Source organism: Montipora foliosa, chromosome 13, assembly GCF_036669935.1.
Source record: "Montipora foliosa isolate CH-2021 chromosome 13, ASM3666993v2, whole genome shotgun sequence".
Taxonomy (NCBI): domain Eukaryota; kingdom Metazoa; phylum Cnidaria; class Anthozoa; order Scleractinia; family Acroporidae; genus Montipora; species Montipora foliosa.
In genome coordinates, this window is record NC_090881.1 from 42,374,700 (window position 1) to 42,399,699 (window position 25,000).

Here is a 25,000-nt window from a genome sequence, read left to right on the forward strand (position 1 = left end):
AGATAACGCCATCAACAGTCCATACTTTGTCTACGATATTCGGAGGGATATCTTTACTTAAATACTTAAGAATATCCCGACGGGGTTGCGTTAAATCTTCTTGCACATTATATGGCCTCTTGTTCTGTTTAAGCATCTTTCTCTTCCGGAGGATTTCAACTTTCGTATTGTGCCTTGAAAGTCGAACAATGATAGGCCTGGGCATCGATGATCTCTTACCAACTCGATGTGAACGGCTTATGTCTTCAAGTTTGAGATCAACCCCTAGTTCTTCTTTAACGAAATTTGAAGACAGGATATCTGTATCTTCACGGGTATCAGCAGATTCCACATTGCTCTCAGGAATGCCATAGATCCGGATATTAGTTCTGCGAGTATATTGCTCCAAGTCGTCTAACTGGCTTGTAAGCATTTGTAAGCATTTGTAAGCCACTGCCAGCTGGAAGCAGATACAATCTGCTCGGTTGCCTAAAGAACTGTGCAATTATGTAATTGCTTTTCTCTCAGCTTCTTTTCTTGTAACCTTCAGTGCATTCCGGATTACTTTCAGTACTAAGGCTTACAGCCTCTAGAAGCCTAAATTCATTACTTTTAGCAGCATAGCCATTTACTCGCAGAACTGAAATATCCACACCATCTTCAGTGGAGATTAAACCCTGCCCCTTGCTTTTCTGGGCAAGCACAGCCGTGCCACACTATCTCTTAGGTGGAGTGCCTTGTACATATTCATGTACTCCCTGGTCCTTTTGTCCAACGCTCTTAACTCAGCCTGTGTACAACGGATGCACAAAGCTGAGTACCTACACACCGATACAGTCCGTGTATTGATGGCTTTTACCACATCGACCCCATTAAGCTTCGACTGCAGCCGTTAATCCTCACCCTGCGAGAGTATTCCTTAGACAAAATTGTTCTTCATTTCTTCACGTTTGCTCTCGTCAGTCTCCAAGATTCCTAAGTATCTGTGACTCTTCCCTTACTCAAGTGTTTTAAGTTCTCTTCCATTTGGTAATTTAATTTCGTCCGCGGTTAGTAACCTTCCCTTTCTCAATACGAACCTCCATTTCAACAACAAAAAAAGCCGTTACAGTCAAGCCAGTCTAAAGTATTTTCAAAGAAAGCTGTTGTATCCGAAATAAATCAGTCTTCTAATCGCCTATTTTTGTTTTCAAATTTCGCGGGCGCCGCCATCTTGAATAACTGTGACGTGTTACGGTTGCCCTATTGTTATTTGACAAAAGCTTTTTGTGTCAGAACAATAGGGCAACCATAACACATCACAATTATTCAAGATGGCTGCGCACGCGAAATTTGAAAGTCAAAATTAGCGATTTTAAAATTCACTTTTCTTGATATAAACACCGTTTTAAAAGGAAATTTCGAACAAATTTGTCTGTAAACATAATTTTCTTCGATTTAAACGTATTCTGTAGTAAGAGTGGAAGTTCCCTTTTACAACCAACGAAACACTCCTACTGTATTGACCAGCGATTCTAACCCTCTTTCAGTTTGAGCGCATAATTTCAGATCCTCCCTCCATAAAGAGCATGTGACTGATTTTTTCTCCATTAATTAAATTTGCACCAGAACTTTGCTCTTCTAAATACCAGGCCTATTAGGATCAAGGAGATAACCACAGGTCGCCCAAGCTCGATATACGTGTACATATCATGCACGAGTAGAACTACAAGGATTTGTATGGGGAAAATAATTTTTCTCAATCTCCAATAAAATATTTACGATTTAAAATAAGAATGCCTTACCTTGCCTCAGTCTTGTGTTTCCTTGTCTCTGGTACCGTTTCTGGGTCTATAAAGAGCGATTTAGGTGGTTTTTGGTTCCTCTTCTTTTCCCTCTATACTAGTAATAGCTATCGCTAAGTGCCAACGAAACATTCAGGATGATACATAGTTTGCAGTTTTGTATCAGAGTTCCAAAATATCCAACAGTAGTTGTAATTTCTTATTCCAAAGTACTGCAACTCAACTTATCTAGCTAACAATTAACAATTATTCGCCGAAGACGAAGTGATTTACGGTGAATATTCACCGAGACGAAGTCAGGTAAATATTCACCGATAATCACTGAGCCTGAGGCGAATAATTGTTTTAGTATAAATACACAGGTGATTATTTCACAAAAGAGAAAAAAAAAAACTGTTCAGCGCAAAATCATCTTCACTTACAGTGGGAAAACGACTACTGGCAGCCATTTTGTCCTTCGAGGTGATTATCGGCTGATAATCCGAGATAGCGAGCCAATGAGAGCTCGTGATTTTGTATAATCATCTGTGTATTTATACTAATAATGCAATAATAGAAAATGCACACTTTGTGTCTCCAACAGCAAGAGGGTGTGAATGGGGTTAACCGACTAGCGACAAAAGGCTAGAGAAGATTACTGATTATTGGCAAAACGAGGAAAATTTCAGACCCTCCAACAATGTAGATGTCAACACGTGTTTTGCAATAATATGGAAAGTACTGCTGTAATTTTTGAACCACCGTGATTTTGACAGAGATATATAATAATTAATTTGAATAAAATCAGTGTCATGTAAAAAATCGCCAAAGCGTTTTTAGACTTTTCAGTGTGAAAACATGTAACGGGGAATCAAACTCTCTCGCACATGGAAGTTGTTTCAATTGTAGAATTCTTATTTTGCAAGATACAGCCATTAATTATAAGTAAAATTGATCGTTGAATTGTGTACTTTGCAGACAACATATTTCCTTTAAAAATTAAATTAAATTGTTCACAACTCAATGGTTACAAAACGAAAAACAAACTGCTGTACTCGCGGGCCGAAATCCGAAATTGGCAACAGCAGCCAATAAGAACACGTACGCAGGTTTAGTTTTGAGCTCGTTGACTCAATATAGAACACGCTGATTTGAAAATAAGTATTAAAGAACACTTAAAGCAAGTGTAAACAACACAACTGTCAGGGAAATGGGAAAAAAATGTGTTTTCACTCACCTCCGAATACAAGTTGATCAATAGTCGCGCGCGTCATGCAAGTTTGTCGAATGACATCACACATCAAACTACGCGCGCTACGGTTGGTCGGTTGCAGTACAATCGATTGCGTCATTGGAATCTTAGGAATCCTACCTTACAAACATGTCTCTCGATCACTCGAGATTTTTTCCGCCTGCACAGTACTTTCGCACGGCTCTAAAATGCTGTCGCCTTGCCAGCCTCGCGTCGTCGCTCGGCTGGTTCGTTGGCAATAATCTTTACCGAAGGTGGCAACCGAGACCAAGCCGCCGAATGGATTCACCAAGGGAAAAGGGCCATAAATTCGCTCCCAAGTCTTCGGTCGCCTCGAAATTCCACGCAGACCACGGATGATATCTCCGCTGCCCATTCGTTTTCTTCATTCGAGCCGCTCGTACACTGAGAAGGAATTAAGGGCCGCCAAACTCTGCAAACATTTGCATCGAAAGCCATCGAATTCGGCTTTATTCGAAACCCGCGTTACCGAACCGTTGGAAGACTAAGCCTACTAAGCCTAAAGCCGCGGCTACACGAGCGATTTTTTGCTCGTATTGGCGATAAGATTTTTTCAAATTTTGTCGCGTCACCAGCGCGCGATGAAAATCACACGTGTAGCCACCCTCGAACTGGCGACGCGACAGGTGAGAAAATCGCAAGAAAAAAGTCGCCAGAGTTGAAACATTCGCGACAAAAGCGCAGAGATAGTTGCCCATGTAGCCACCCTGCAACATTTTGCCCGCGCTTGCGACGCGACTAAAGAGTATTTAGCCAATGAAGTTAAAGGTAGAATGTTCGTTTATAGTGCCCAGGTCTTCTGAAGTATGCGATTCGCGCGCCTTTTATTTGTCGCCAAAATGTGTCACAAGTTTAGCCACCCTCGCGCGCAGGCGACGCGACAAAAAAAAAAAAAAAAGTAATCGCTTGTCTAGCCACGGCTTAAGAGTTGGAACGATTGGTCACCACTATGCCCATTGACCAACCGCGGATCGCTAAGCGTTCTTCCAACGGTCTTAGGCTTAGTCTTCCAACGGTTCGGTAACGCGGGTTTCGAATAAAGCCAAATTCGATGGCTTTCGATGCAAATGTTTGCCGAGTTTGGCGGCCCTTAATTCCTTTTCAGTGTACAAGCGGCTCGAATGAAGAAGACGAGTGGGCAGCGGAGGTATCGTCCGTGATCTACGAGAAATCTCGAGGCGATCGAAGACTTGGGAGCGAATTTAGGGCCCTTTTCCTTCGGTGAATCCATTCGGCGGCTCGGTCTCGGTTGCCAACCTTCGGTAAAGATTATATAGAGGGAAAAGGAGAGGAACCAAAAACCACCTAAATCGCTCTTCATCGACCCAGAAACGGTACCAGAGACAAGGGAACACAAGACTGAGGCAAGGTAAGGCATTTTTTTATTTAAACTCGTAAATTAAATATTTAATTTAATTTTGAGAAAAACTATTTTCCCCATACAAATCCTTATAGTTATACTCGTGCATAATATTTGCACGCATATCGAGCTTGGGCTACCTGTGAGATAACAAAACGTAATGGAGACAGGGAATCACCCTGAAAATTACCCCTCCTGATATCTGCAGTACTTCTCCAAGCGGGCAATTGTGTTTCCCAACCACTCAGTCATGTTTAAAAGTAGCAGCTTCATGATGTTATCTTTAATTCCAAATATGTCGTAGCACTCTTCAATCCCGGAGTGTGGCACACTGTCATGTGCCTTTTGGTAATGAATCCAGGCCATTACAAGATTCTTCCTAAGCATTTTAGCATGCCTTAACACCACCCTGTCAATGAGCAATACTTCATTGATACCCAGCGGCCCTTTTATGCAAACGAAGACTCTTAAATTTGAAACGACCACAATTTAGTATAAGTGCAGTATATTTAAACTTCTCATCTTTGCAGCTTTAGCTAATATGTATGCCACACGAAAATAGGTAGAACATATTTCTTATGTACACTACATTTGTAATCTGATGAAATTACAGTACAAAAAGAAGTTTTTAAAGTATATTATATTACTTTTTGTTCGTCCGGCAATAAGTGATTTCCATCAAAGAACTCATAGATCTCTTTTGCCACTGTCCCCGTAAAATTGCTTGTAGCATTCCCTTTGGATTCATCTTTCACAATAAGCACTGTTTTTCTTTTTTTTCATCTGTTTGGAAACTGCTCCATTCAGTCGAGGCATCCATTAAGTTGTACCACGCGCCTTTCATACACACTTGTGAGGTTCTTTAGCCAGAAATCTTCTACCAAGTCAGGCCCGGCATTCTCCTTAAGGGCCTTCTCAATTTCTTAACAATGTAGACATGCCACTTTCCTCTCAGACCTTATTCAGCCACTCACCATCTCCATGCTGAGCTGGATAGCTCCAGATGTTGCTCTGAGAAGTTATACGTTCTTCAGCCTCTGGAGTTATCTGGCCCTCAATACCGTCTCTTTCCAGATGCTTGTAGAATTTCCTATGTTTTGCGTAGAAGAATCGGTTCTGCTTGTACTTTTTTATTCTGTTGGTATACCGCTTTCATTTATTTACTTTTGCAACAATCCTCTGCTTTATTTCTTCAATAACAAAGGTCAGCAAGCACCCTTTTTTTTCAGTTCAACCAGTATCTTTTGTCTAAGGTATCTTTAAATTTCGCTTTTATTTCATTTTAAGGGCCTCCATTATGCTAGGATCTCAATTTTGCTATGGCCTTTCCGCAAGTCACCATTCTGTCTTTCCTGTATCCTTTTCCAAATCGCTACATTTTTTTCACCCTTTTGTTAAGTTTCAGTGACAACCCACAGCACCCGTACGCGTGTACACCAAGTCATATCTCTTGCCACGTTGTTGTCTACCTTGACTTCTTTCAACAACGTGTGTCTTGGCACACCCCTCAAAGCTGGTAAACGTGCTTTTCATCATTTCCCCTTTTGTTTTCCTGTTACTCCTCAGTAATATCCAGATCTTGATCTCTCATGAAAGACTGAAACCTGGCTCCGTGTTCAGCTTGTTCACAGACAATGTCTGCTATTATTTGATCCAGGGATCGTTCTCAATCACTCTGCTCCTTAATACTACCACCTCATCCTTCATTGATATGCCCTTCAATCTTACTCCGTATCTCTTCCAATTCCAGTTCAGACAACCATCCATTAACCCGGATCTATCGGGCACGGTCAGCTAGTCGCTGTCCAGTAACTTTAAATTCCGCCCAGCTTTTCCCAGAAGTGCAGCATCCGTTTTCGAAATTATCTCTTCATCGGTGTCAGGCTCCGAAGGTAACGAACTTGTCAACCCTGGAACCCCATCCTTTCCTAGCAGTAGCTGAATTACGACCTGGTGTTGGTTGCTGTGCCCTGGCACCATGCCGGGCGAGACACCTTTATCATTGGTTACGATTCCATTAACGCCGTTTTCCAGATTCAATGATACAATTGACATCACATGAGTGATACTTCCCTTGGCCCATGAGTCACCACTCATCCCTGTGGGCCTAGGCACTCGTCGTCCTAAGCAAAGGGCCCCATCCAGGTGCTAGGCTAGGCTAGCAGCCAACTGGTCCTGGCAAGAGTGCAGGGAGCGGACCAAACCTGCACAATTCTCTTCCCTTGTTGTTTGCTACCGTTACAAATATTAGAGAATTCTCGGATTATTGAAGTACGTTCCACAGTTGCTTAGGAAGCTAAAGAAAAGTTTGAGGATATGAGCATGTACGTCTTGAGATGGTTTCGATAAGCGCTGAGGACTGTGACTCGTGTGACAGGATTGAAACACTTTGCCCTACGCTAGACTCTGAATCATAAGTGAATGCAATCTGTTTGATTTAAGAAGGCAAATAGACCCCTGAGAGGGCATGTGGTTACTAGTAAATACTAAACCCAGAAAGATTCAAGATAAAACGAATTGAGTAACATTGGCATTGAGGCTGACCTGTTGATCGAGTCGTGCTCGTTGCCAAGATGCGCATGCATGTATGACGTAATGCAAGATGGTCCTGAAAAAGCAGACAAACGAAAAACGAAAACTTACCAAGGCGCACCCTATGCACAGGATACCCAAGATTAGAAATTGCTCTCTCCTGATGTCGACAGCAATAATTGTCATTATTGTCATTGTTGTTATTATTATTATTATTATTATTATTATTATTATTATTATTATATTATTATCATTATTATTATTATAATATTATTATTTCCTTCCACACTCTAATCATAGAGCTGTACTCTTCAAGTTAAAGTAATACTTCAACAAGAAGGCTAGGCGTAGATGTATATTTTTTTATCACTGTTAATTATGTGCTTTTTTCCCGCAGAATCACAACTGACAATTACACCCTATTTCTCGAGCCCAGTTCGTGTTTTGGAAGGCCAACCTGCAACACTAGACTAGAGTGACAATTTCTTACACTGTAAACGGCTTAACGTATCTTAAATTGAAGTGAATGGTTCAACAACAAGGTTGTGACAAAAACATATATGTTTCGATGGCAAGAGACTGTGCTTGATATGCGCTAATTTCTTTTTTTCTGTAGAATCACAAGTGACAATTACCAACGAGCCCTCAAGTCCACTTCGTGTATTGGAAAGAAAACAAGTAACATTAGAATGGACATACAGCATTGAAGGAAGTACATTTCGTAGTTTGGAGTTTAAAATCTCTGGATCGGATGATTTCATTGTGGACGCTTTTTTCGTAGGAGCCCCAATCATACGTGATGATCGAGTGACACTGAATATTACGGGAACAAATGTAACAATCACGTTTGATACCATGAACAGAAATGACAGCAACGATTACTTGTTGAAAGTCCGAGCTGCGGACGGAAAGGAAAGCTCGTCATCGGTGCAAATCATCGTGAATTGTAAGTAAGCTTTACTTTTAACAGCTGTCTTAAAGGGAAACATGATTGAAAATCAGGGGCGGATGCAGAACTTCTTAGGAGGCGATGCATCACTAAGGAATGGCGTAGCTGCCTGGTGAGGTTTTTTTTTTTTATTCCAGAATACCAGTTGTATTAGAAAGGCGCAGGTCATCTCAGAGGGGAAGGGGGGGGGGGGGGGGCACCCGCTGCACCCTCTTCCTAGATCCGCCTTTGAGAATCCAGTTATTTTGATGTTGTTGAAAAAGAGAAGACTGCCTCGCTGTTACGGCCTGTAACTTGAGATCAAATTCCGATATGTCACAAACTGAAAAGTTAGTTGTTTTATTCCGGTTTGAGCTGCAGGGCTTGTAATACATGACTCATTGACATCTGGTCAATACGACACCGTTGCAAAAAGTCAATAAATTCTATATAATGAATAAGTGTGGGAAATAATGATTTTTGGAAAAGTAAGGTGCCATTTGCCCGTTTTGGAATTTTCGTTTCAATATTTCAATAAACAAGAAACATTCATGTTGGGTGTATTTCCTTGAACTTTAAAAGGTGCGCTACTAGGGCCACAAGTTTATCAGTAACTCACTGTCACGTGTTACCCTCGTACCGTCACCTTTATTACGGTAATTCCTTGGTATTGCATCGCGCATCCCTACTGCGCACGATTTTCGCGTCATTAGCGCGCGCACATGAGCACGTGCGCGTACAAAACGTAAGAGATTCCCTCAAAGTAAGCCCGATATCGAAATAACTGCTCCTTTTCTCTCAAACGAGCACGGTGATCCCCGATTTCTTTTTTTCAGGTATTTGCTAAGAACAGTCTAATAAAGAACATATTTGAATAAGAAGAAAAGTTTGATAGTAGAACATGAAGTTTTTTGGAAAACAATTACGTACTGGGTGTATTTTGGCCAAGGCTAGGACTTCATGCTAACCACGGAACTGTCCCAAAAAGTGCACTATTCCCACAACCAGGCAATGAAAAACGGCGTAAATGAAGCAATACTGCTTATATGAATAAAAGAAGCTTTTTTCTCAATATAAAATTTTGTGTTTTTGAAGTAACCAAGACTTAATTCTGTGTGAAGGTGATTCGAATTTTTAACGCGCAACCAGTAAAAATACGCCATTTTAAGAGCCTGCTGACGGGCGCGGTGACCCCATTTTTTTATTGCATTTTCTTAATGTTCATATCATGAATATTAATTATGCCAAGTTTCCAAAGAACTTTGGTCGTAGAACAATTTCAAGGGAATGACCTTAAGTATAGCGATCCATATTTCTTTTTTAAGTGAAGCACAGAAAAAAAAAAGATCGATGCTCTTTAAATTGTCAATCAAGATTAGGCAAACCTTCACTGAGCTGTAATCCTGGGCGGCAACCCCCATTCGAGGAATGACAAAAAAATCGAAGCCTTTCTCCCTCAATTCTTTTCTTCCTTTAAACTAATGAGTGACAAATGTCGCAAATGTGGTCTTCTTAGCAGTGCTATTATTTTTGTCAGTGGTATAAAAGTAGAGGTAATTAGTTGCAATTATTTTGTCGTTTATTCCACAGAAGATAACATGTAATTTAGGCTTTTTAGCGAACAAGGAAATGTTTTTCGTGTTCCACTAAATTGCTGCTTGACCTTCATAAAATAAATTCTGGTTACCAGTTGAAATATCCTCAAGTAAGTGAAAGTAGTTGCAGAGTGTTTTTCGCCTCAGTTTGAGGGTGGGTGGTGTCGGGGACGTTTTGTCACCTTTTTTTCCCATACAAACTCTGTATTTTAGGACAGTTCCCGTGGGGAGTAGGGTGCCCAAAAATGTCACTCTAACTAAAAATAGCCAATTCGACCCAGGCCTCGCCCGGTCGTTGCCACGGTGAATATATGGGCACGTGACGTCATACACAGGGGAAAAATGATGGCACTTCAAACTTATCATTACTTTTAAATATGTTGACCATCCATGTGCCAATATTCTTCGCATATTTGACTGGGGAGACCCTAGAGTCACCCACACAGTCACACATCCACCTAAGACAGCTGTTGTGTTGTTCCAGTTAATATGAAATTGGTCTTTACAGTATCATAAGCTCTTACTGCAAAGTCTGGATTAAACGTTAGATATAAGTGCGTATCGTCTGCATATGTTAAACATCTGGTAAATGGCCTTTAATAATATCAAATAATTTACTTGCATAGAAATGAACCTACAGTTTTGCAAGAGCAATTGAAGATCAGTAATAATTGCTAGAAACACCTTTAAAGGCCATTACAGGATATGAAGTTTCTTTTTAGGAAAAATAGATTGATTTAATACGGTCAGAGTACCGCAAATGGCTGTGCCCTTTAGCTCTTTAGGTTATCTGTCGAAAGTTATAAGTTGTTTGTAAATCGTACCATAATCAATCAAATCAGTAGAATGGGAAGTGAGGACATTGCCATTTCGTTCACGCAGTTCTGTGTGTTTTCGATGGAGTCTAATGACACAACAGGTAACATAATTGTAACGCAACATGATGGAACAATTGCGAACGCGTACGGAGCGTGTAAATTACAAGACACTAGACAAACGGTACATTGTGTACATGAAAAGGTTGTCACTCCCCTGCTAAGTATTCTGTTTATGCCTAGAGTCTACTGGGCGTATTTTTCCTAGGTCTCAGGGGTAGTAGAAATAATAATAATAATTAAAAAATATGATAACAATAATAATAATAATAATAATAATAATAATAATAATAATAATAATAATAATAGTAATAATAATAATAATAGTAATTTAGATTCAATAATAATAATGGCGGCAAGTAGAGAAGCTTTGAAGTAGCTCCATAATTATATTTCATAGCCCTGTCTAAACGAAAGCAAGCCAAGCTCGAAGCGTCTGGGCATATTCTTAAGTACTTCTGAGTACTTTGCATCTTGCTTATCTAACAAGGAGACGACCGAGAGCGGATTTATACGATTAGAAGTTAAAAGTGAAGTACGCTAAACCGACACTATGGCAGATCTTGAAGAGCAATCACTAAACGGGAGGAATGCGAGAGCGGGAAGGATAAGATGGTCGGAACAAATGAACAGCGACCTGTTGGATTGCAAGCGGCAAGCGCTATTACTCGCAAAATCGGAGAATCCGCCAGTTAAGGATAATGAAAGACGAAAGGGGTATATGGAACTTATGAAAGATCTATGGGATAAATGGGACACGAAGATCTGGGGCTCACGAAGCAGAATTTACGAGACCAAGCCGCTCGACTTGAAAAATCCTTAGGCAGCGTAACTAGTACTATCATTAATGGAATAAAAGCGGAGAGAGGTGGAGATAACGCAGAAGGGGTCTTAAATAACAGACGCCAAATAGCATTAATAAATGCTGATCAAGAGGAACCGGATTTGCATACAACCCTGTCCCAATATCAACAGCGTGACAATGGTGACTTTTTCTCACAACCAGATTTGCATACAACTTTAACCCAAGATCAAGAAATGTGTAGCCTGTTAGAGCCAGCAAACAGGATAATGGAAATAATTAGCACCCACCCTGGGGTCTATTCCCAACGTGACATTGACACCAGGACAAAAGAAACACCATCACCTAAAGAATTGGAAGAAATCAACCAAGCAGTTAAGTTATTGATGGAGCGCTACGAGGTAACACCAACGCAGAACCCGTTTGGTTTTCTGTGGTTAGCTAATTGCGTTCTTTACTCGGTGGTTTGCGCGTTTTTGTTTATGAAAGGTTGGAAAAAACAAGGGCCAATAAAGGCAGAGAGACCGCAGGACAGAAAGGAAAAGCTTAAAAGAATTTACGACCAGGAGGCGGGGAAGATCAGAAAGCAATTGTCAATCGCGAAAGCGGAAATCGAGAGGTTGAAAGAAAACAGGAAGATCGAGGCGAGCGGGTTTGTGGGAAGAGAGAGGGACTGGGAATAAGAACGTGGCCTGGTTGCAGGAAGTAAAGATGGCAATCTACGAGCAAGTACCACCAACGGCCAGCGAATGGGCTCTCGAAGTAGCGGAAGCGGTCAAAGTCCTGTCCAAGAAGCGCAACTGGAGCGCGCCAGGGTCTGATAAAATCACTAACTCTTGGTGGAAGCATGCTTGCACCCTGCACAAGGGTGTGGTCGAGAGCTTCAAAGAAGTTTCTAAAAGCGACGAAGATTACCCCGAGTGGTTTTCGGAAGGCAAAACCTCCCTCATTCCGAAAGAAGGCGAGTTCCTGAGTGAAAATCAAAGGCCTATTACTTGTCTGAATAACATGTATAAGTGGTTTACATCTTGCCTCCTAGCGCCTGTGGACCAACACCTTGAACATTATGGCCTGATGGAAGGCCAGCAGAGAGGAGCGAGAAACACCATCACCTAAAGCATATGTTAAACATTTGGTAAATGGCCTTTAAAAATATCAAATAATTTACTTGCATAGAAATGAACCTACAGTTTTGCAAGAGCAATTGAAGATCAGTAATAATTGCTAAAAACACCTTTAAAGGCCATTACAGGATTTGAAGTTTCTTTTTAGGAAAAATAGGTTGATTTAATACGGTCAGAGTACCGCACATGGCTGTGCCCTTTAGCTCTTTAGGTTATCTGTCGAAAGTTATAAGTTGTTTGTAAATCGTACCATAATCAATCAAATCAGTAGAATGGGAAGTGAGGACATTGCCATTTCGTTCACGCAGTTCTGTATGTTTTCGATGGAGTCTAATGACACAACAGGTAACATAATTGTAACGCAACATGATGGAACGATTGCGAACGCGTACGGAGCGTGTAAATTACAAGACACTAAACAAACGGTACATTGTGTACATGGAAAGGTTGTCACTCCCCTGCTAAGTATTCTGTTTATGCCTAGAGTCTACTGGGCGTATTTTTCCTAGGTCTCAGGGGTAGTAGAAGTAATAATAATAATTAAAAAATATAATAACAATAATAATAATAATAATAATAATAATAATAATAATAATAGTAATAATAATAATAATAGTAATTTAGATTCAATAATAATAATGGCGGCAAGTAGAGAAGCTTTGAAGTAGCTCCATAATTATATTTCATAGCCCTGTCTAAACGAAAGCAAGCCAAGCTCGAAGCGTCTGGGCATATTCTTAAGTACTTCTGAGTACTTTGCATCTTGCTTATCTAACAAGGAGACGACCGAGAGCGGATTTATACGATTAGAAGTTAAAAGTGAAGTACGCTAAACCGACACTATGGCAGATCTTGAAGAGCAATCACTAAACGGGAGGAATGCGAGAGCGGGAAGGATAAGATGGTCGGAACAAATGAACAGCGACCTGTTGGATTGCAAGCGGCAAGCGCTATTACTCGCAAAATCGGAGAATCCGCCAGTTAAGGATAATGAAAGACGAAAGGGGTATATGGAACTTATGAAAGATCTATGGGATAAATGGGACACGAAGATCTGGGGCTCACGAAGCAGAATTTACGAGACCAAGCCGCTCGACTTGAAAAATCCTTAGGCAGCGTAACTAGTACTATCATTAATGGAATAAAAGCGGAGAGAGGTGGAGATAACGCAGAAGGGGTCTTAAATAACAGACGCCAAATAGCATTAATAAATGCTGATCAAGAGGAACCGGATTTGCATACAACCCTGTCCCAATATCAACAGCGTGACAATGGTGACTTTTTCTCACAACCAGATTTGCATACAACTTTAACCCAAGATCAAGAAATGTGTAGCCTGTTAGAGCCAGCAAACAGGATAATGGAAATAATTAGCACCCACCCTGGGGTCTATTCCCAACGTGACATTGACACCAGGACAAAAGAAACACCATCACCTAAAGAATTGGAAGAAATCAACCAAGCAGTTAAGTTATTGATGGAGCGCTACGAGGTAACACCAACGCAGAACCCGTTTGGTTTTCTGTGGTTAGCTAATTGCGTTCTTTACTCGGTGGTTTGCGCGTTTTTGTTTATGAAAGGTTGGAAAAAACAAGGGCCAATAAAGGCAGAGAGACCGCAGGACAGAAAGGAAAAGCTTAAAAGAATTTACGACCAGGAGGCGGGGAAGATCAGAAAGCAATTGTCAATCGCGAAAGCGGAAATCGAGAGGTTGAAAGAAAACAGGAAGATCGAGGCGAGCGGGTTTGTGGGAAGAGAGAGGGACTGGGAATAAGAACGTGGCCTGGTTGCAGGAAGTAAAGATGGCAATCTACGAGCAAGTACCACCAACGGCCAGCGAATGGGCTCTCGAAGTAGCGGAAGCGGTCAAAGTCCTGTCCAAGAAGCGCAACTGGAGCGCGCCAGGGTCTGATAAAATCACTAACTCTTGGTGGAAGCATGCTTGCACCCTGCACAAGGGTGTGGTCGAGAGCTTCAAAGAAGTTTCTAAAAGCGACGAAGATTACCCCGAGTGGTTTTCGGAAGGCAAAACCTCCCTCATTCCGAAAGAAGGCGAGTTCCTGAGTGAAAATCAAAGGCCTATTACTTGTCTGAATAACATGTATAAGTGGTTTACATCTTGCCTCCTAGCGCCTGTGGACCAACACCTTGAACATTATGGCCTGATGGAAGGCCAGCAGAGAGGAGCGAGAAACACCATCACCTAAAGCATATGTTAAACATTTGGTAAATGGCCTTTAAAAATATCAAATAATTTACTTGCATAGAAATGAACCTACAGTTTTGCAAGAGCAATTGAAGATCAGTAATAATTGCTAAAAACACCTTTAAAGGCCATTACAGGATTTGAAGTTTCTTTTTAGGAAAAATAGGTTGATTTAATACGGTCAGAGTACCGCACATGGCTGTGCCCTTTAGCTCTTTAGGTTATCTGTCGAAAGTTATAAGTTGTTTGTAAATCGTACCATAATCAATCAAATCAGTAGAATGGGAAGTGAGGACATTGCCATTTCGTTCACGCAGTTCTGTATGTTTTCGATGGAGTCTAATGACACAACAGGTAACATAATTGTAACGCAACATGATGGAACGATTGCGAACGCGTACGGAGCGTGTAAATTACAAGACACTAAACAAACGGTACATTGTGTACATGGAAAGGTTGTCACTCCCCTGCTAAGTATTCTGTTTATGCCTAGAGTCTACTGGGCGTATTTTTCCTAGGTCTCAGGGGTAGTAGAAGTAATAATAATAATTAAAAAATATAATAACAATAATAATAATAATAATAATAATAATAATAATAATAATAATTAATAATTAATACTTATATAACGCCAATCCAGTTCTGCGCTAGGCGCTTCACAAAATTGAGGAATAGGTTAAACAGGTAAATCGCGAAGAAAAAAAGGACTTTTAAAAAGATAGGTGTCAAGCTTAGATTTAAAAAGACTTAAATTATCACATGAGCAGATGCTATCAGGCAGAGTTGTGAGGCAAAACAGCAAAGGATCGAGACCCATAGGACTTAAGATTAAAGTTAACAGGATTCAGACGTAGTATAGAAGATGACCGAATAGTTGTGTATGTGGGAGACAGTTGATGCAGAGCCTTGAAGGTGATCATGAGCAATAGAATCTTGAATTTAATACGTTCAGAAACAGGAATTTGGTGTAGTTCAATCAGAACTGGAGTGATGTGATCGTACTTATGGGAACATCTAATTAGTAAATACGTAGATTTTATCCGGTGGACACAGTTCAACAATGGCGGCAAAGCGGATGTAACGCGAATGGTGTTTTGCTGGATCATTAAACAAAATATACCATTATGGAGCTCAAGAATGGGACGTCAATTCGATAAACAACACAAGCGGTGAAAAATGAATATCTGGAATCTTAAAAGAGAAGAGAAATGGACTTCGAGACCACTTTCATCTTTCGCCGTCGGATATTGAAGTGAGCTATATTTGTAATATTTTACTAACTATGAAGTTATGTACAACACTGAAACCAAACGGCAAATTCTGGTAACTTTTTCGGGTTGGATATGGGCTCTACAAATCAGAGAACAAATGGAACATCTTGAGTGTATGCAAATTACGGCACGCTCACCGGCCCTTTAGCTGATTCTGATGTTAGCAGATCGAGAACAGAGAAGAACGGCTTCGATTACTTTCAAGTTTGGACGGCCGGATTTCTACGTAATTACCCACTTTCTGACCGATTTTGAGCCATGTGCTGTTTGAAATGATTGCACACTTATTTTGAAATCATCGTGCTACTCATGTTAGCTTATAAGTGTTAAACACGAACACTGCCTTTTTAAGGAACCTTGGACTGTGCGAGCTGTCAGTAAGTTTATTCGAGACCTCGACCCTTCAACATCGTAAGCCAAGGATCAAGGCTAGCGCCTAACCGTAACACCGACCTGCAGATTTTATACGAAGACAAGAGTTAAAAATGCTTGGATCTACTGCTTCAAAAAGAGTGAGGGGGAGTACAACGGTCACTTGAGGGGAATTAAATTTTTGTTCGAAAGATATTCATTTCACCTCACGGTTTGTGCCTTGTAGGAAAACCTTTTTGTTGTTGTTTTTTTTTGCTTTTTATTGTTGTTGACTGTTGAGATACAGGAGCATCAGCGGGATGCTATTCTTCGTCTTCTTAGGCAGCAAGAGACCTGTGAAATGGTTTCCATAAGGCGAGTACAATCTGGAGATGGCTAGATATCATTTATCACGACTTTCCTTCAGTTCATATTTTGTTAGATTTTATTTCGTCTTTTAATTTACCGTTCTGTATCCTCTTCGCACCACGTGTGCGAGGGAATTTTATTCAATTCTTTTGTAAAGGATTTCAGTTACCTTCCGTTTTTTGTCCCTAGCTACATTATTTATTTCAATATTATTTTCGAAAAGCCCTCCACCTTTGCAACGAACATCACTTTGGAACTTGATGTCTGAGCTATGTCATCCTGGATCCTGTTTCTGCCAAAATCTATCTTCTTATTCACTTTACTGCATGCATGGAGGTTTTCCCATCGGAGTATATAAAAAATCGGCTACTATCTGGACACTGAGTCTGATGCTGAGAGGCTGGAAAAAATACTGCCTGCACTTCCGAGCAGCAAGAGTTAGAAATTTCCAGCAGATTTCTAAAACATTTGCATACTTTCACTGTGGTTGCACAATTTTGCCAAATTCTCGCTGTTCGTCCAACACAGAAAAAACATATTCCCAGGGCGCAAACGTTTTGCCGTGCCGAGAGAAGAAGGGGTCGTGTCGTACCTTGAACGGGTGTCAGGATTGGCCGAAAGAACAATAGAACGAACAAAGATAACAATGGATTTAACAATATATTCATATGACATGCACATCTATGTATTTTTCAAGACACTGACTGGGAGCTAAGTAAGTTAGAACTCCATATCTAAATTACACAACAAACTATTCTGTAAATTGGATATAGAATACTACCTCAAGAGTCAAACATTAGCACTACTGCAAGAGAGGTCTCGCAAGAACAGTAATATACGGTCAGTTCTGTATTATGCTAGTATTTCGTAATATACAAAAAATATATAATCATGATTAAATGACATTACCCGGTCCAGAATAGCCAACTGTATTTGCATTTCATACCTGTCCGCCGGACTGAAACGAATGCGTGAAGGGGTAGTTTCTAAAGAAATTGTGGTGCTGCGTCGGTGGGGAAGTAGTATACAAAAATTTGGTTTTATCAAGGGAGTTGATAATGTAAATTGGCCACCGTACAGAGATTCTAAAAGCTTAGCTATCCAGTTGTAAATGACTTCTCACCCTTTCCAAGCATTGTCCCGCATTCAACCACAACCCCATCTCCATGATAGTCCAAGCACAAAAGTTATTTATTTGACATTTATCTTTTAAAATTGCAGGCTTACCATACTCAATGAAAATTAATTGACAAGCAATAGTACAGATCATTACATTGTGCTACAATTATACACCATTACTGGTATTGAATATTACCAAAGCATAATCTTCGGGCATTTCTATAAACGTTGTGGTGCCTTCAAGGGCTTTCCTGTATGCAGCAATAAATGTAGCTCCTTCACTGACAAGAGGTTTTTTGCTGCAAACATAGCCATCTTCTTTATTTTTACAGCGGGAGTCTTGATGGCATTTGGTATGGATTCCCTGTAGAAGAACTTTAGTTTAGTTATTTTGTTGAATCATCCATTTTGAAGATCATTTACACTCCCTTGGAAGTAACTTGAGCTATGATAATATAAATTGAGAAAGTACCCCGGCGGTAATGATCCATGATGTTGGTAATATAGTTCTTCAGTACATTAGCATCACCATTGCAATTTTTCATCCCATAGTAGATTTGTCTTTGTACATTTAAGTGAAATAAGATGTTTCTTGAAATCTCATTACAATGCAAGATTAAGCAATAGTGCACAATTTCTATGGTACATGTAATCCTGAGATTTCACTAACCATTCAGCAAGTCACATGTAACCAACATTTTACCTTTGTCTGACAATTCTGCAGACCAATCTTTTTCTGCATCATGAACAAGACCACTAGCTACCTTTTTGATAGCTTTCTTCACCCCATTTCCACCTTCACAAAAACGAAATAAATAAAAACAAATAAATAAGTAAATAATAGGAAAAATGAGATCGACAAGTGGGATTGACAAGGGGTCATTATATTTCTCCTGCATAATAGGATTTTAATGTAATAACATACCGTGCCAACTGTCGTAAGAATTTTTTATCCCCCTAGTACTAAACCAATTTTTCAAGCCTGGCACATAGTCATGTGCCACTTCACCGACGCGATGACCTGCATGTAGAAAAGGGTGCGTACAACAGCACCTAAGTGACTAAAAAATCTTATAAATTGGATAGGGATCATAGAATTTAGATTCATTAAGATTTTACTTTCAAGTCATGAAGAAAACTGAAAAATTTGACATAATATCAGTATTCACTTCCATGGACTATGGCCATAGCAAGATTTATATTCAAACATAACAGTATTTAAGTGATAGAAGCCGACGTTTCGGTGCATCTTGCGCCATTGTCAAGGTTACATAAGGATAAAATGCTGTGTGAAAAGGCTAAGTTGAAGCAAATTTGCATAAAAGAGTGCTAAGGTAATTACATGAATACTTTAGCACGAAGAGAATCCGACGGCACATTCAATGCTGGTTTAACGGACGTTTTTCCTGCATGTCTTGCAGTTGCACTAAGCAAACGTTTATTGCACATACTAAGGAAGGACTGAGGATGTTGTTTCCGCTTCATAATTCCTCTTTTTTTCAGCCTAATCTGATGGCAGTATCGAATTTTTATGAATCAAGGGAAAGGTCATGATGTTCTTTCAAAAGGAAGAAATTGATCACATGCTAGGCAACCACAAAGATGCACGTGATCACCTTGTGTCAACTAAATGAACTACGGTAAAGAATGTTAATCGTTCGTCGTTTTAGGGTAAAACAACGTACTTTTTTAGCCAAGAGACATCCGTCTTTTGTTTTAATTTTGTAATATTTAACTGAGTATTTACATTTGTCGGGTTCCTGAGAAACGTATCTATTTTGACTTCAGGGTGAACTATTTACACAATCTCGAGGTTGAGCGGCCATTTAATTGAAAATCTAAACATCTACGAGATACAAAAACAGACTTGCGAATTATTGCAAATCACAATGCTGACAAGCACAAAAGCAAAAGATATGGTTGATAAATAAGGCTTTTTTTTACTATCTCTATGTTTTTGGGTTAGAGTAAAGCGATATATTGTTGAAAAATCTTCGTGATAAAGGAGCTATGTCACACAAATGACATAATTTCATGACACTTAAAATTCGCAAAAAGCACGAGTTTAATGTAAACAATCGCACTAGTAAGTCGTAGCAATAACTTGGATTAACCAGGAAGTTAAAGAAATATTGTTTGCTTCCCAAATAAACTTCTTTTTACACTATGATGACAGAATAGATATTTTTCTAAGGTTAAAAACGTGGCTACCTATTAATCATTTGTCAGAGAGGGAAGATTCCTGTCTCCTCGCGTCTCACATTTCAACGCACGTATGCAAATTTCTTAAACCCGAATATGACACAGAATGATGAATTCAAACAGACATATTTGCTATTAGAGGCAAAAAAATTCATTTCCTATTTCATTGTGTGCGTGAAGACAAGAAAGCCAATCGTGTGAAATTACCACACGCAACAAAATAAATTTCAGGATCAAACCCTTTCCTGAAGGTCCTTTTACTTGAATAATGAAGCGCAAAATAGACGACAAGCTTTCTTTCAAATAATTCTTGGCTGTCCAGTTTTTCTTTTTAACCTGAAAACTGTGCAGAGTTGAGTACAAATAAATACAAATACCCAGACAACAGAGATCACAGATTCACTTAAGGTGTTCGATTCCTTCTCTGTATTTGTTGAACCCATAACTTTGATTACGCTCGACGGGCGAAAGATTATTGTCGAAGTCCATTACACGTCGCTTTTAAGATTCCAGATATTTATTTTTCCCCGCCTGTCTCATTTATCCAATTGACTTTCCAATATTGAGCTCCATAAGGGTATATTTTGTTTAACGATGCTATTAATTTGCTATTAGAGGGAACACAAAAACTTCCCATTTCATTGCGTGCGTGCAAACAAGCTGCCAACACACTTAGTGTCAAAAACGCAACTAAATAAATTTCCCACCATTGTTCAGCATCAAAATCTTTACTGAAAAACCCTTTTCTTGAATAATGAAGCAAGAAATGGGCAACAAGCTTTTTTTAAAATAATTTTTCACTAACAAGAAATAGTGAGATTTCCAATTGTTACTGGAAGGCTGTGCAGAATTGAGTACAAATAAACATAAATAGCCAGACAACAGAAGCTACCGCAACAGAAATCACAGATTCACTTAACTTGTTCAATTCCTTCTCTGTGTTTGTTAAACTCAAAAGTTACTGGAGAATTTTCCATTTTATTTCAGTGTTGTACAAAACACCACACTTGGTACAATTTTAGAACTACAGCCCACTTTGATTACGGCTCGACGGGAGGGAGATTGTTGTTGAAGTCCATTACTCGTCGCTTTTAAGATTCCAGATATTTATTTTTCACCGCTTATCCAATTAACTTTCCATTATTGAGCTCCCAAAGGTCATATTGTTTTTAAAGATCCACTAAAACGCCATTCGCGTTACAATGACTTTCGACGCCATTGCAGGTTAAGTTAAATATTCTACTATCCACCGGGTAAAATCTATGCATTTCTAATACCCCTCAAACTTACCAAACATACGCGCAGAAGACTCTACACACAAAGACACTACTTAGCAGGGGAGGGACAGGAAAGATTTTTCATGACACGAAAAAAAAAAAAAAGATTAAAAAAATAAAAAGACAGAGAAATGAAACGCAGATTCCGACTGGGTCATTTAGCAAGGCCTGTCTTGGGCAAATCCCAGTGCTCTGATTGGTTCTTTCTCGGTCGGGATTTTGCAGTACGGACCGTTTCCGGACCGGTCCAAGCCATGTATTTTTGTTTTCGAGCAAAGCCGTCAAATTCATAATTTGAAACAACTTCATTAGAAACCAAAACTACAAAAATTTGCGAATATTGTCATTCTTCACAGCAAAACTACCAGAAAAATCTAAAAAGATTGATTTTTTTTCCGAACCCTTAACCCTAACTCTAACCCTCAGGCTTAAAAACGTTTGTCTAGGCCTAATTAGGCCTAAGGTTAGCTTTTATGAGTGTTTGGGATACTCTCTGTACTAAGTAAAACAATGACCTGTGGCCTGTATGAAATACCAGCCATCGGAAAACTGCCCGCAATAAAATTGACAAAGGACAGTGCAGATTTTAATATGACTAGAAAGAAGTAAAAAATATATATTTCGGTTTCTGCTGTTGGTAAAATTTCCGTTGGAAGTCGTGCTAAGGCCAAAGATACACAATTTCCGACACAAGAACTTTTGCTTATTTTAAACGCATAGATTATGTTGGGGACAAAAATTTTTCAGTACAAGGAGCACTCAAAGAAAACCCAAATAAACACATGGATTCCCAAAAATGATTTGAGTTGCTGCATTCGTTTGTGTTTTTACGATAAAGGGAGCAAAAGGAAAATTTTACTTCTAATGAATAAAATTCAGTAGAGCTGTAAATTCGGAGTTTGTATTTATTGCTATACAATTACTTACGGTAACTTTTGAAATCTCTGGCTTTTCTATCTTTATGCAAACAGTAGTGCGAAAAGTTAGACAAATGTCGTAAATTACACGGAACGTTGTGATCACCAAAGTCTCGATATTTAGGGCCCGTTTACATGGTCTCGGTCATCCGAGACAGCCCTCCTCCCCGAGACATTTCCACCGAGCGTTTACATGTATACGAGAATTACGTGACCCAGACAAGTTGACCCCACTTAGGGCCTGTTTATATGAGGCGGGATGGTCCGGTAAAAGGGTTGAAGTGTTTATATGGACGATTCCAGCCGGTTTACCGGGATGAATTTCGATAATTTGTTTACGTGCCTTGTAACCGTCAAAGTCACGCATTGGGTAGCTGGTGAATTTTCTTTCTTTGGTTCGAAAGGTTCATTTTAACTCTAGCAAGTACGGAATGGCATTTTAAAACAAAGGATGAAAAAATAATCCTGTAATTAGGCAAATCTGGCTAAGTTTTCAAGGCAACCCAAGCGTCATGAGCATTTTTCATCCCGGGAAACCAAGGCTGGACCGTTTATATGAGAATTTTTCAGCCCGGATTGCCGAGATCTCGGCAGCTCAGACAGGGATCTTGGCAAGCGGGCCAGCCCGCCTTCTCATATAAACAAACCGAAATTTTACTAAAGAAAACAGGCATAAGCCGTGATCTCGGCAAAGCGGGCCAGCCCGGCTAATCGGGCTGGCTCACCTCATATAAACAGGCCCTTAATTATCCGTTCGCGACTCTTAATCAAACCAAAGGATTCTCCTTGTCGTGAGGAGATAATTCAGTCACTTTACGACCCCTTTATAAGCAAACAGACTTGAGACAAAGGCGGACAAAGGCTGTCTCTTACTTTTTAAATGGCTGCTCCAACGATTGATTGCACGGCGTGTGAAGTATGATGCACAATACAAGCGAACTACAATCGATTTACTTTGATCCCTCTCAAAATAAAGCTGAAGCGACTTAAGGAGCACCACACAGACACACCGTTGTTTTCCAAGGGGGTAGGGTGGCGTGTTACGGGTGGCGGGTAAAGAGGGAGACATGAATGATGAAATTTTTAAAGTTAAACCACTGAGTAGCACTTCCGCGAACAAGTAGTTGATGTACAACTCTCTTTATTGTCCAACGCGTTTTTGTGTGACTAACACACACACTTCCTCTGGCAAGGAAATTGTTCCATATATCACGTTCATGCGTAAGGATAATCCTCCTACCGGTCTGTTCGCTGCAATGTGTACCACCCCGTACGACCAAAATACGGGTAGTGTGGAGGAGTGGTAATTTTCGAATTTTGGAAACCTTTGGGCAAGACATGTTTTTTTTTCTGTATAATCCGCAGCAATTTGAAGTTCGCCTTTTGTACAGAAAGTTATTGATATTTTCGACTACCAAAGAAAGAGGAGAAATATTTGGAAATAGTTAGGCAGCTGAAAATATGTCAAAAACGGATAATTTTCCTACTCTTATTGGAATTAACTGTTACAGCTAAAAAGAGTGAAATATAATTTTTTATAGACGTCACTCATTTCAACGATCTTCTGAGAGTTGCCTGATTTGCGACCCCAAATGGCCAAGAGAATGCAAAGAATGAACCATCAAAATACCTTTCGTAGGAAAACGAGAGAACAACTGTCAGGGACTAAAGTACAAAAATAGACCATACAGGGGGGCAGAGATGTTAGTAGTGTTGGCTGTCACATTTTTCTACAGCTTGGAAAAATAATGCCTAATTCAATTTTTTAAAGATATCTTTTGAACGGAATTTTTGTTAAAAATAAAATTATGTTCAATTTTTAAAACTGACCTCCAGTTACCACCGTTACTAACGAAACCGCAAAACACGCATTCCACGTGTTTCACACGCCTGCGGGTCGTGTATATGTTGGTCACACACATGCAGGAAAATTTCCCATGCATAACTTACAATGCCAGACCAATTGTTTAGTAACCATTGACGTAAAAAGATGGATTGCAATTTCTACACAAAAACGCTCTATTCAACGGCGCTAAATGTTACGTTTCAGCAATACTTTAGTAGGACTAAAACTGAATTTTAGGGATTTGAAACGAGCCAAAAATACATCTCACGGGAACATTTCGGGTATCCACGCTAATGTTGGAAAGGTTTCTGAACGTTTCAGGAAATGAGAAACGTCTCGTTGCAGATAGCAGTTTGATGAGATTATCTTACTTCTTTCACTGCCACCCGCCACCCGCCACCCGTCACTCACTACCAGTGGAAAAGTGCTGCCGGTTGTTTCTTCGCTGGAAAATTACATTTACCTGGTGGGGTCTAGGGTTACTGAGTAGTGTATTTTCGTTGATCCTTTGGACCACGGACATTTTATTGATCCTTTGTGCGGCGCAACTCATGAAACATCAAACTTTTTTTCGGTATCAAGCCAACAATCCGTCTTTTGTTACTCTTAACATATTTATACGCAAGGATCCAATTTGTTCCTCCTCGGCTGCAGGGGCAATAATTTCAATCAGCCACATGAATCGTGGTACTTGGCGCTTATTGAAACCATCTTAAGAAGTACATACTCGTATCTTGTTTCTTTTCTCGAATGGGGTCCAAAAGAGGGTCCAGATGGGGGTCCTCGTCTGGTACCGTCCCCACTCAAGGCCTAAGAATCTCCCTTCAATTCCACGCACGAAGTGCCGTTAAATTACTGCATACTTGAACATCTCCCTTCCCCTCGGCAGCATTCTACCATTAAGGTAAACTAGTTTTATTATATTTCCTCTGGATGGTCTGCAATACCCCTTTTCGTGAAACATCTGGCTGAAAATGACATTATCCTAAGAATCTTAAATACATATGTTACAGTATGTTTCTTTCTTGGAAAAGTAATGCACCAGTCTGCACCTTTTCCAATTTCTTAGAAGTCAAATGATAAACAGCATTGTATTGGGTGTGTGGCTACTTTAAATCTTAGAGAAACTGCGGCGGAAAGTGGAAAGTATGAGACATGATTACGTTGATCAAATACACGAGGGAGTTCAAAGCACGAAAGCTGTGAACATT

At 39.9% G+C, this 25,000-nt stretch overlaps 1 protein-coding gene across 2 annotated transcripts in view; it reads left to right on the forward strand.

The window, feature by feature from the left end:
* The window catches only part of LOC137982332 (uncharacterized), a 115,562-nt gene that overhangs the window by 19,566 nt on the left and 70,996 nt on the right, over positions 1 to 25,000 (forward strand). For both annotated transcript variants that reach the window (XM_068829414.1, XM_068829415.1), the window contains exon 2: positions 7,524 to 7,853. In XM_068829414.1, coding sequence (XP_068685515.1) covers positions 7,524 to 7,853 — 330 coding nt within the window. The remainder of the gene's footprint in view (positions 1 to 7,523; positions 7,854 to 25,000) is intronic.